The 13,218-nt window shown below is 45.2% G+C and overlaps 1 protein-coding gene across 1 annotated transcript; it reads left to right on the top strand.

Annotated features, from left to right (window-relative positions):
- The first annotated feature begins 1,093 nt into the window (after window positions 1-1,093).
- CEBPG (CCAAT enhancer binding protein gamma) lies at window positions 1,094-10,437 on the top strand. The gene is made up of 2 exons (XM_030820237.1): window positions 1,094-1,652; window positions 6,883-10,437. The coding sequence occupies exon 2, from the start codon at window positions 6,979-6,981 to the stop codon at window positions 7,429-7,431; it is 453 nt and encodes a 150-aa protein (XP_030676097.1). The 5' UTR covers window positions 1,094-1,652; window positions 6,883-6,978; the 3' UTR covers window positions 7,432-10,437.
- Window positions 10,438-13,218: the final 2,781 nt, after the last annotated feature.

The raw sequence follows: 13,218 nt of genomic DNA, 5'->3' as shown, positions 1-13,218 counted from the left end.
CATTGCACTCCAGCTGGGGCAACACAGCAAGACCGTCTCAAAAAAAAAAAAGAAAGAAAAGAAAAACTTCAGCTCAGAATACTGAGAGTCAACGTGAAGAAACACACTTGTTTCAATGACACTTATTCTCCCAAGTGTGCATCTGTGAGCATTATTCCCTTGTTTTTTTTTGGAGACAGGGTCTCATTCTGTGGCTCAGACTGGAGTGCAGTGGCTCAATCTCAGCTCACTGCAACCTCCGCCTCTCAGGCTCAAGCCATCCTCCCATCTCAGACTCCAGAGTAGCTGGGACCACAGGCACAGCGCCACCACACCCGGCTAATCTTTTATATTTTTGGTAGAGATGGGGTTTTTCCATGTTGCCCAGGCTGGTCTCTAATTCCTGACCTGAAGTGATCAGCCTAGCAAAGTGCTGGGATTACAGACCTGAGCCACCGCGCCCAGCCCATTGTTCACTTTTGTGACCTCTTTTAATTTTTATTTATTGCTTTATCATCTTACTGATTCCTCGAAACAATCTTACGGGGCGAGCCGGTTCCATGGGCGCTGAAGAAACATTTCCTCTTTCAAAGCCTCAATTTTTTGAACGATACGCATTGCTAAAGAGGAAGCAATTAAACCTATCAGGCGAGCTCTGCCCTCCGCCCAGCGAGCTGCTGCTTCCTGGTGTTAAAACGCTTTCGGGTCCTCCTGGCGAGTTTTAAGTCACACTGGATCGCTGCTTATTTTCAGAGATCACCTCGCACCCATCCACCTGGAAGGCACCCAAAGAGAATCATTTTAAGAAATTCACTTCATCTCACCCTAACAACAAAGCACAGCCTGCAGCTTTCACCCATGTGACATCAATGCTAATCCTATGTGTGAAACATCTGGGTTCATTCGATTTTTTAAAAATTAGTAACAGAGATGGGGTCTCGCTATGTTGTCCAGGCTGGTCTCCAACGCCTGGGCTCAAGCCATTCTCCCGCCTCGGCCTCCCTCGGCGCTGAGATTACAGTCGGGAGCCACCGCGTCAGCCTCCACTCGTTTTTCGGCGACAAAGCCCGCCCGCCTGCGGGGCGTTCCGTTCGGAGAAACTCTGTGAGGGACGCCGCGGGGGCTCCCAAGGGACGCGGCGAAACCAAAACAGTCACCGGTGGTTCACAAAACCACCTCAGGAAATGCTTCCAAAGGCACGTCTGGCCTCCACAAGGTGACGGCTCTTCAACCTCCGACTCGAACCTGAGTCGTCCACAGCACTAGGCCGCCGCCAGCCCGGGCGAGCCGCCGAGGGACCGCGGATGCCGCAGCGAGCAGCCCCCTTCTCCCGCCACACCCACCGAGCCAGCCGCGCGGAACCCACGCCCCCGCCGTGGGCCCGCCTCCCGCCGGTCCACGATTGGTCAGCTGGGCTGCCCGTCGCGAGAGAAGGCGGTACCTCCCGCAGGCCGGCGCTCCCATTGGTCGGGATGACGGCGGCGGCGCGCGCGGCCCCGGCGAGTAGGGGAAGCCGGTGGCCGCGGCTGCGGAATGGGCGGAGGCTGCCGGTTTCGTAACTGTCGCTCCTCCTCGCTGACTCGCGGGCTGTGAGGCCTGGGTCGGCTCGGGCCGCACCGCGCGGGGCCGCTCGGAGTGGAGGCCGCCTGGGGGCAGGCGGGCTGGAGGAGCAGGTAAGGGGGCCGCGGCGGGCGCCCTGAGAGCGGGGAGGAGGAGGCCGCGGCGGCACCGGCCGCTCGACTGGGCGCGGGCCCGGCTCGGGGAAACCCAGTCCCGGCCCTGGACGGCCGGTTGGCCCGGGAAGGCCCCGCGAGGCTGGAGGCGCGGGCGGCGGCGCCGCGCGGCGTCTGATGCAACCTGCCGGCAACACCCGGCGGGGACGCTGAGCTCATTCCTGGCCGCGGCCCAGCGCCGCGGCGCCGCCCGTCGACCCCCGCGCTGCCCGGGGCGCCCCTCGCGGCGGGCCGGGAGCGCGCGAACGGCCAGGGAATGCCCCCTGCGGAGCCCGGCCCCCCTCTCGGTGAGACGGGCGGTGTGACCGGCCAGGCTCGCATTGGCCCCTGGGGATGAAGGGTGTTCCCAGAATAGCAGAAGGTGGACCGAGTCGAGCTTTAGAATCCTGATCTTCTAGAAGGGCTCAGCTTGCGGTGATCGAAAATCTGTTCAGAAGTTCAAAGACTGATCAATAAAATAGGGAAAGCAACTGGTTTTTAAATGCATGACTTTGCAGAGATAATATTTTGCTTCTTTGTGGAGCTGTTCGAATGTCCTGCACTTTACTGTTGAACGTAGTTTAGAAGAACACGGAACACCTACGGGTCGAATAGAGAAGAAATGAAGCGCTTCGCGGGCATAGTTGGAGGGAGCGGAGCAGGGCAGCCAGCCAGCAAAGGTGTCCAGATGCGAAGGATGGAAATGCATGTGTGGCGGTGGGGGCAGGAGAGTGTTTTCCAGGGCAGCTGGTGTGTTGCTTCTCTTCCGCAGGTTTACGTATTTGGTTTTCCTCTTGTTTGAAGTTTATACTGTAATCTGGCATCCTGAAATGTATAAGATTTAGAAAGGTCTCAATGTTGATGGGTGACACCAAAATTGGTAGTTGTGTCAGAATTGACTGCTTATATGAATAGGTTGTCACTTAAGGCAGATTTCTCCCGAAGAAATGTGACTCCCAGAGAAAATTTTAAAAGAAAATCCTGTAAGGGCTTGCTTTACGAAGACATTCTACACCTAGAAGCTCTTGATATTTAAGATGTGGTCATCTGTTAGCCCTTGAGTAGTATTTGGGATAAGCTGTTCATAAGGTCGATTCTGCTTCTGGAAAATGTTGCTGTAAACAAGGCTAAATAATTACAGGGTACGAGGAAGCTCAAGCATATTTCAGCTTCTTGATTCTTGCTTCTTGTGGGCACACTTGGCTGGTTCAGTTATTTTTAATACCTGCTTTTAAAAAAAGTAGATGGAAACAAAACTTCATTGAGAATATCCTGTAAATTCTCAAGATCACATCATGTCTGTCTGCAAGGCTGTCTGATCTTGGAGAGATGGTTTCATCCCTGGAAAATTAAACACTATGTGCTGAGCCCCTGGTAAAGGCAAATAGGACCTCGTGGGGCTGAATTTGTTCTTGTGGTCTAAGATTGCCTCACTTGGTCACAGTAATGATAAATACAGGTAGCCACGATTCCAGGTGTATTGTACATTCTTGGGAGGGTTGGTTCCATGGGTTGTTATATTGATAGGTACACTGGCCTCCTGCGTTTGTGGCTTTCTAGCTCTATCAGTAAAAAAAAAAAGAAAAACATGAGCATGAGCTCTTAATGGATGTTTATTTACAAACAGTCTATTTGTTTTGTGTGTTGTAAATCACTTCAAAAGGATTGGGTTAGAAAGATGATGTTGATGTTCTTCTCATGCCCCAGTGACCCACTTCTGTACTCCTAGAAAGGGGACGTCCCCTTCCTCATGGACCCTGCACTAGATGCTTGTGAAGATCTTCAGGGAGATACGATGCGACTGGAGTTGACAGACCTAGGGAACAAATCTTCCCAGATGCCCAAAGAAAAGAGAAAGCACAGACAATGGTGGTTTAGTACTGTCAAGATGTGGTGTGAGGGAGGAGAGAGGGTCAGGACCTTGGATTTCATCCTGTAGACTGGAGCCAGAGATGAATTTTCACCAGGAGAGTGACTCACTCAGGTTTGAGTGTTCAGTTGCTCTGGAAACAGGTTGGAGGAAGCAGGCTAGACCAGAGACCAGTGTCCCTGAGAGATGATAGTGGCCTAAGGTGATTTCGATGGGATTGGGATGGAGAGGAAGGGTAGATGGGAAGTTTTTTTTGTTTGTTTTAGGTGGAATTGTCAAATCCCAGAGACTAAACAGTTAGGACCAAGGAGAAACATCTGTGACTATTTTGAAATGTTGACCTTGATTGAGGAAATTGAGTGAAAAATTTATTTTGGTGGGCAAGGGGAGGAATAATGGATTCTAGGTCTGTGGAGAAAAGGGACAAAAGGGTTAGGAAAATTCTCGATAGGTTTATTTTCCCAGGTGAAACTTGAGAAAAATTTGATTTTGTTTTACTCATTCTAACATTCTGCGCTTTCAGTGTGACTGACGTGAATGAACATTACTTGAATTAAGTTTGAATTAAAACAAAGCCTGTTATCCACTTAGTCCACCATTCTCAATATTCATTGGGAATCAACAGCAGAGGCCCTCAGACTTCGGTGTATTCGAAGTTACTTACAGGTCTCCTTATGAAAAGATTACTCAGCTCTGTTCTTAGAACTCCCAATGCTAAGTCTGGGGCAGCCTGAGAAGTTACATTTCTGAAGAGTTCCTGGATGATGACGATGCTGGTCCAGGGACCACACTTTGAGAACCACTGCTCTTCAGCTTTCCTGCTGTTTCCTCCTTAAGTGATTCACATGGAAGGAAGCCAGGCGCCGCCCTGCTTCCTGTAGCCTGAACTTTGGAATAGTGTTTGTCCACAGAGGAGCCAGACTTGAATTTAGGACTGAGTGTCCAGCTTTGAAATAAACACTTTTTGCCTTTTGTAGGTGTTCAGTAAATGTGTGTGGAGGAACAAAGCATAAATGAGAGTGGCCTTTTCAGTGTAGAATCACTTAGCTCTTTGATCCCCTTTTACTTGGTTAATTTTCTCTTCACTTTAAGAGCTATTTATATGGTTAAAGAACTTTCTAAACAAAACATTCTTGGAGTTATTTTGATTATCTCCAAGTTTCTCTTACATTTTCACCAGTTTGTAGGTTCAGTGAATACTCTTTTCAGGCCAAGGGCTTACCTTTGAAACCTCACCTACCACACACGTTCAGCCTAGTACCTTGCAAGATGAGTCAGGCAGAGGTAAAAGAGCCCTTCCCTGTTCCTGTATCTTTGGATGCAGAAACAGGCGTGAACGTTGCTGAACTTGGACCGTGTAGTGAGTAAGAGCTGTTAGTGACTGAAGGTGGTGGTGTGTTTTCTGTAGGAAAGTGTCTTACTATTCCACATCCCTCATTTGCATGTGGGGAACAGACGCCCACGGAAGAAAAGAGATTTGCCCAAACTAAAATAGGGGGAGCCACAGCCAAGACAAGAACTGGCCTGGTCGCTGGTCTCTACCGCTTTGGATCATTGCTATCTCTGAGCTTGGCCAAGTTGACTGTAGAGAGCTTTAAAGGCTAAAAATATAATTGGTATATAAAAAAAAGTAGAAAAATAAGGTGAACATGATTATGATTGTTAAGACAGTCTCAGGAGAGGTGTTAAACAAGTTCTTAAAAATTGAGTAAAGCACTTCTCACTTGACACCAAATAGATAATAATAATGTTAGGTGGCACTACGTGTGGCTCAGATTAATACCAAACAGCCACTTTTTTCCTGGAAGAAAAATGAGGCAACCTAATAATGACCAAGGGAAATTGTGAACTATCCATTACTGAAGATAGGCTTGGAGTGGATCACCCTCATGGTTTGGAGGGATGCTTTTTGTCTTGCCTTAGTGCTGTAGTGAGAACAGATGACCTACTAGCTCAGGGCCGCCTGTGTGGCTTTGAAAACAATGGAAAGTAATGACACATGGACTTTTCAAAGCAAAGATGTTTTTTAAAAAGAGACCAATAAACAGTGTACAGAACTGCCTGGCTAAAGGTTTGGGTGTAGCTACTGGTGTTTGCTAACTGAGCTTTCCCCCATTGTGGGATCACTGCATAAATCTGACTCCAGATTTTTTCCACTGATGTAATTTTAGCAGTTTTGTGAAAAGAGAACAGGATAGTTTTATGTTCCTAACACTGCTTTCTAAATTTCTAAGAGTGCCCTGACTCCTTGGTGGACACCATTCACTGAACTTAGTTTGTCTTGAAGTGGCCTCATGATGATAGGATAGTCACACTTTTATACTTCTTGGGGCAACTGTAGGGACTTAATTGGATTCAGAGTAATCTACATGTGACTGCTTTTCGAAACCGTGCCTTCATTTCTGCAGGCAGCAGCACAGGGATGCTTCAGAGCTGGTGCGTCCTCCGAGCTCACACGGGCTCATTTGGTAGCATGAAGTGGCCACAGGCACGGCAGCTGCTCAGCTCCTTTGTCCAGCCTGGGTCCCAGGACCCGCACTTCCTTGGATGCATCATGAGGGCTTCTGTTTCTTTCCTTGTGGTTTCAGGTTCAGTGTGTTTCGAGTTTTACTAATTATGTCAAGAAGAAAAAACACACTTTCTACAAGCCTGGTGGGATGGGGAGCAAATTGAGTGTCAGAGCTCTTAAATTCAAGAAACTGACTCAGTAACTTTGGTTAAACTGTGGAATTATCATTTGAGGTCATTAAAAAAATAAAGCAAAAAACTACCTTTTCAAAATATCCGATGAAGAGAGCTCTGGGAGAGAACTCAAGTCCTCGATGACTCCCTCTCTGCATATTAGAACATGGAACCTGCAGAGGTGATAGCATGAGAGTGCTGGAGACAGGGTGCGCCACCCCAGCCTTCTGTTTTGACTTGAACCAACAATGGAAACTTTTCTCCCCTTTCATTGCAGGTGTCTCTCCTACTACAGTCAGCTGCAGCTCCTCCCTGGCAGATTGTCAAGTGCTGTTAGTTCACATGCGCCACCTAATTAGTGGCAGTCTTTTGTTTTCCTCCCATTTTTGATAACAATCGCAGAGGGCCAGTGCCCTCAGGGATCCGGGTGGGCTGAGTTTCGCCTGATGGTGCTTCTGTACTTACTTACCTTTCTAAGTGAAATGATTTAGACTTCAGAAACATTGGAACAGTTGGCAGTTGCTATAGACTTTTCTCAGCAGAATCAATTAATGTTGGCCTGATGTTAGGTACGTACAAGTTTGATCTCATTTGATCCTGTCATTTCAAACATTTTAATGCAATTTATTTTTTAACTAGGTACATGTGAAGATTTTTTGGCAGCTTAGCGTGGAAACCATTGATCACCCTGCTCTCATTTCTACCTGTTCTGTGTTGGCAAGGGAGAGTGCCCAAATGAGCAAGATATCGCAGCAAAACAGCACTCCAGGGGTGAACGGAATTAGTGTTATCCATACCCAGGCACATGCCAGCGGCTTACAGCAGGTTCCTCAGCTGGTGCCTGCTGGCCCTGGGGGAGGAGGCAAAGCCGTGGCTCCCAGCAAGCAGAGCAAAAAGAGCTCGCCCATGGATCGAAACAGTGACGAGTATCGGCAACGCCGAGAGAGGAACAACATGGCTGTGAAAAAGAGCCGGTTGAAAAGCAAGCAGAAAGCACAAGACACACTGCAGAGAGTCAATCAGCTCAAAGAAGAGAATGAACGGTTAGAAGCAAAAATCAAATTGCTAACCAAGGAATTAAGTGTACTCAAAGATTTGTTTCTTGAGCATGCGCACAACCTTGCAGACAACGTACAGTCCATTAGCACTGAAAATACGACAGCAGATGGCGACAGTGCAGGACAGTAGACCTCACCCTTTCCAGACTTTAGAGCTTGTGGCTTGAATGTTAAAGGTGTGACCACCGACACCACTTGTGTCAATGGCTGAAAGTTGTCCTTTTCCATGACTCAAAGACCCATTGGAGGCTATTTTCTAGGATCAGCACTGAAGAGTTGATTAGCTAAAAATGTTAGCCTTGTAATTTGACTATCTGGTTTTAAATGATAGAGATTTTTGTGGGGATCAAAATCCCCCAAATATTAAGGTATATGGTAAAAAAAAGAAATATCTGGGATCCCGATGTTCTTAATAAATCCTGACTTCCCAAGAAATGCTTCTTTTTTAAGTTGACAAAAGGAACGGGGAACTGGCAGGCCATGCAGAAGGTTCTTGGTTTTAATGGATAGGCTGAATTGGATTAAGAAAAGTTGAATGCCACCTATGGTAATCTACGTGATTTTCTTCTAAATTATGTATTATAAATTCATAGAGAAATAGAAAGCAATGAGTGTGTAATTTGGAGTGATTTTATATATGGCATAAACTTTGTTTTAACATAATTAGTACTGTTTTCCCCTAAAAGTACAAGTTTTTGAATAGTGAGGTTAAGTAAAGAAACCTCATCACATCTTATAGGTATTGTGTGGCCAATTGACTTAAAAAATACAAATAACATTTAGGAAGCAAATAGATTAAACACAAAAATAAAACTAAAGCGTAGGAATTATGTTTTGGGGATACCTTTGGGCTTAGATTGGCATTGTTTTATTCTAAAAACCCAACTCAGTGGTGTAGAGAAACTTGTGTACCAAAATTTTAGTTTCTGCGGATGCTAGTAAGTGTTTTTTTGGATACAATTTTGACAACCAAGTTAGTAAACAAAATGTCTTAACAGTTTGATGACACAAGCTACTGATTAGGGTTTGGAATATTAATTCAGAAGGTAGTTTCTCTTGTGTTCAAGATAGCTGCCATGGGGCCATTATTTTTAAAGTCAAAATTTTCTTCTGAAGGCTCATTTTGGTATTTGATCTTAACCAAGTGATTATTAGAGAAATGTATCAACTCCATGCCATCTCCCAAAATAATCGTCTAAGAAAACTTGAAAGTGTAAGGTTTTAACCTTTAATTTATTTCTCTTAAATACATCTTTTGATATTGTTGTTGTGACATTTCTTTTTCTGGTTAGTGGGCTTTCCAGACTTTGTACCACTGCTTCTGTTTATTCATTTATATGCTTTTGTGTCCCATAAATTATTTTAGAAAATACTGGTAAAACTCAGGATATTGACATTTTTGTTGAGACTAAAAAATGGCAGTCGCTAAAGTAGGGACTCTAGAGTCTGGCTTACGTCAGTGTTGGTAGTTTAGATTGTCTTTGTCAACGTTTTTGCTTCTCTTTCTCTTTTCTTTTGCTTTCTTTTCTTTCTCTTTTTTTCTTAGTACAGTTCTAGCTCAAATTTGTGTATTTTTTGTGTGCCTGGGCTGGAGATGAGAGACGAGTCATAACTGATTTAAAAGCTTGTGTTACCAGGTATCTTATTTGAACATGGTCATTTTTGACCACGTTGCTGTTTCATACTAGGACTTGGGATGATGTAGCCAGAATGAAACTCAAGTTGAACCGTCCGGTTGGTGGAAGAGTGCTGACCGTGTCGTTTCTGGGCAGGAGAAGACATCATGGTGCCCAGCAACTCAGCAAAGCCATTCTTAGAGTCGTGAGGCCCTTCTGAATGTAAAACCGGAGCCCAGGAGAAGCTGTCCCAGGAGGGCTGTTAACTCCCTATAGAGCCAGGAGACAGGATGGGGGTTTCTAGAGTCCAACACCAGCTTACCTTGGAGTATGGATCTACCCATGAAGGATGAGAGATGTTTTGAATAACTAGCCAGGACACACCCACAGGATCCTACTGGCTCCTTAGCAGCTGATTGGTGTTACATAATTAACTTAATTGGAGATGCATTAGGTCACTTGAATGTATAAGCAAGCACCTATGGTGGGCGCTACAGACATTTAAATCTCTTGGGAATTCGATGCCCCCATGGAATTTATGGTTACCAGTTATATGAATTGACTTAAGTATCTTGAAAAAGAAACTTCAGAGAAATCATCAGGGGTGTGTACTCAGTATTTCAAATCAGAACACAAGATTGGAACTTTTGGAAAAATGGGTTCAAGCTTTCCTATTACCCATGGAAATGCAAAGTTTAGCAGAAGCAAGTAATTAGGCAGAGAACAAAAATGTTAAGCATGGTGTTGTCTATCTTACTGAAGTGGTTGGAAATGAAAGCTTTTAATTTGATAGATTTATCAGTATAAAATTGGGGAAACCACGTGTGGGGAATGAATCAATTTAGAGCTTTGGGAATTGTAAGGTGACTTTTGTGACTTTTGTTCTGTGTGTGACCTGTGAACCATTAGGATGTGATCTGCCCTTGTGGGCAGGTCCAGCAGTTTAGGAGTTAGGCTTTAGCATAAATTTCTAGCTGCATCTGAGTCTCCTGGGATGGATGCTCTTTGGCTGGTTTTGGCTGCGGATGGTGAGATCAGAGCAGCTCTTCCTGCTGCTGGCCCCTGCAATCAGTTGTTGGGATGCCAGTGCAGATACTAAGTAGTAAGATTTTAATCAAACACGACCAGGTCTGAAATGCAGGTCATGAGTGTGAAATTCTCAAATTTACATAAAAAGTAGAAGTATAGACAGTTTAATATTTGGTATTAAAGGAGAGGAAATGGTAGCAGCTTTTCACGTTTCCTAATCCCCATTAGAGGACTTGAGACCTTGTACCCGAACAACCCATTTCGCACTCAGTGCTTTTTGATGCCTTAGAAATAGGAGAATTGTATTGTTTGACAAAAGCTGGGAAGGAAAAAGTCCATTCTGCAGCTGTTAGATCTGCCTCTCAGGAAAAAGTACTAACTTGTTCTTTTTGTTCCTGGCTTTCATCAGTTTGTGAGATTTCTCTATTTTTTTAAATATAATTTTATTTCTTTCAACAAATATAAAATAAAAAACAACTTTGGAACAATGACTTGTCTTTCATCGTGGCTTTCTTTATGTTAGATACCAAAAAGCAGTCCAGATGTTAAACAGCTGGGAAGCCCAGGCAGGTGCCTTGCTGTCTTTCCTGTTCCCACACTGGACGGCCGGGGGTAGGGGTGGGGAAAGTGGGGAGACAGGCAGAGGTATTTGTGTCCAAGTCTGGATCTCCCCGATTGCCCTTAGGGGATAGGAAAATAGTCTTCTCTGGACATGGGATACATCTTTAGTTATATTTTTAGTCACTTTGTCTAAACTAAAAATTATACCAGAATAGGGAAAGGAATAAGTGAATAAATTGGTTCCCGCTTAATCACCTAGTGTCTCAGAGCATGGTTTCCATTTAGAGAGGGAAGAAATTCTTATGTTTCGAGGTAGTCAAGAATTTAAAGTAAGGCCTTTCCCCTATCTGGAGTTTTGTAGTACATGTGGACACCGTCCTCATTTACATTATGCCATAGAGTGTCTGTAGAGATGAATTTGCTGGTTTCATAAACTTTGTTGAGTCCAGGGAGCTGATGTGAATTGAATATTTCAAGGGAATGCCATTTAAATGCTTTTCTTCTATGATGCCTCAATTATTTTCATGTCTTGGGAAAGAAATCTCTGCTTGCTGCATCTTAATGAAAAGTGGAGGTCAGGAATTATTTCTATGGGAAGTGTGGCCCGTTTCACTTTTTTGAATTAGTTGTAACTTAGAATCCAATAACGTGTCTTGGGGAATTTTACGGAGCGATGACATCTTTGTGAGGCAGCCAGGTCTTTTTCTGACAAAAGCACTTTTAGACCAGCTCATCCACTGCCTGTGCCTAGCCAGAGAGTTCATATGCGTTTTACAGTTTTACATACACTCAGAGAACACCATTGCCTAGGTATTCTTTTACTGCAGTATCCCACTCCTCACAGAGCTCTAGGCCTGAAAGCTGTATAGAGGCATCTAGAGAAATGGGGGTTATAGAATTGGAATAGAATTGTCAATGAAACAGTCACACGTTACACTTTTTGCAGCCCAAATGCCACCTCTTGTCCCTCCCTTTAAAGCAGCTGTTAAAACCAGATGCGCTTCCGCATAGCCATCTTTCACTTCCACCTTCTAAATGGAGCTCCTGTACCTGTCTGCTTCACCCACCCTGACCACCCATGCAGAGCCATCCTCTTCTCTTGCCTGGACTTGGTGACTGGCTCCTCGTTGGTGTTCCTGGATGGCAGCGTCACTGCCTGCTCTCCAGAACCATCTGTTGCTCCCCATTGCACCGGGGGTGAGACCCAGTCTCCTTGTGTCGTGGTGTTTCCCCTCATCAACTTAATTTCCCTCCATCCTCCTGTGCCACTGTACTTCGGCTCTAGGGCTTTTCCAAGCTCTTTTCTCTCCTTCCTGGGGCAGCTCCTTCTGTCTGGAATGAAGCATCTCTGGCTTTTCACTAATAAGTTCCCTCCTCTGTCTTAGCCCCCTGGCTGTCTATGCTAAGCCTATCCTGTTGCTTGCTTCACGGCACTTTGCAGTGTTTGAGACAATATATTTGTTCATACTGGTTTGAGGTGAAGGCCTCGCAGGAGACTAGAGGCTCTGGAAGGAGGGGTCATGTTTGTATCCTGCACTGGCAGAGTAGATGCTCAATTATGTATTGAATGAATACCTAGACACTGAGTTTCGGAAGGGTTGTAGCACTATACAGCTTTCTGGAGGGGTCTCTAATGGATTTCTGAAGCTACATGAATTTCTGCAGAGGTTAGAAGAGACAGAGTTAGGTTACAAACATGGGAGTAGAGGAGGTAGCTACTGCTGGCCCTCTAGACCTGTGCTTCCAAAGAATGCCCTTTGAGACAGGTGGGAGACTCACGCCTGTAATCCTAGCAATTTGGGAGGCCAAGGCAGGAGGATTGCTTAACGCCGGGAGTTCCAAGACCAACTTGGCCAACATAGCAAACCCCTGTCTCTATTTATTTAAATTTTTTTTTTTTTTTTTTTAAAGAGCACCCTTTGACCTACTGGCTCAGGAAAAACATGTGACCTCTCTGTTCCTAGTGACCTTCTGAAAAGTGTTTAGGTAGAAATAAGAGATTTCTCCTTGCTCCTTTTTGTTCACTTCTTGATAATCAGAGATGATGTTTATGTGGAATGGGCAGCTTTGGTATGGAATGTCTGAAAGGAAGGAGAAAGATGTGTGATGCATTCAGCTCTGTTTCTCAACAGAACTAAACTGTCCATTTTGAGCTTCATCCTGACTTTGAGTGGTTTTATCCTGAAAGTGGTGGAAATTAAAGCCTGGTACACCAGACTGTGTCTGTCACAGGGGAACAGGGGTGGAGAAGTGCTTGGTGAACTCTTCAACTTTCCTTACACTCAGAAGATACTTTTTTTTTTTTTAAAGAGACAGGGCCTTGCTCTGTTGCTCAGGCTGGAGCGCAGTGGTGCGATCATAGCTCACTGCAGCCTTGAACTGGGCTCAAGCGATTCTCCCACCTTAGCCTCCAGGGTAGGTGGGACTATAGGCATGTGCCACCACGCCCAGCTAATTTTTTATTTTTATTTTTTAAGAGACGGGATCTCCCTATGTTGGCCCAGGCTGGTCTTGAACTCCCAGCCTCAGACGATCCTTCAGCCTTGGCCTCCCAAGGCATGAGCCACTGCGCCTGGCCAAAAAGACATAATTGCTATTGCTCAATGTCACAGATGGATAGCTTAGGGAATGTATCTGTACCAGCAGAAAACCTTAAAGAATGGATGTTATAAATCTAAGAAGCAAATAAGATAAATGGTGATTTGGAACTG

Source organism: Nomascus leucogenys, chromosome 10, assembly GCF_006542625.1.
Source record: "Nomascus leucogenys isolate Asia chromosome 10, Asia_NLE_v1, whole genome shotgun sequence".
Classification (NCBI taxonomy): Eukaryota; Metazoa; Chordata; class Mammalia; order Primates; family Hylobatidae; genus Nomascus; species Nomascus leucogenys.
Note: the sequence above shows the minus strand (reverse complement) of the source record. Positions and strands in the feature narration are given on the sequence as shown.

Bases quoted from the DNA above. Each gene is read 5' to 3' on its own strand.
- CEBPG (XM_030820237.1), top strand. From the start codon at position 6,979: ATGAGCAAGATATCGCAGCAAAACAGCACTCCAGGGGTGAACGGAATT.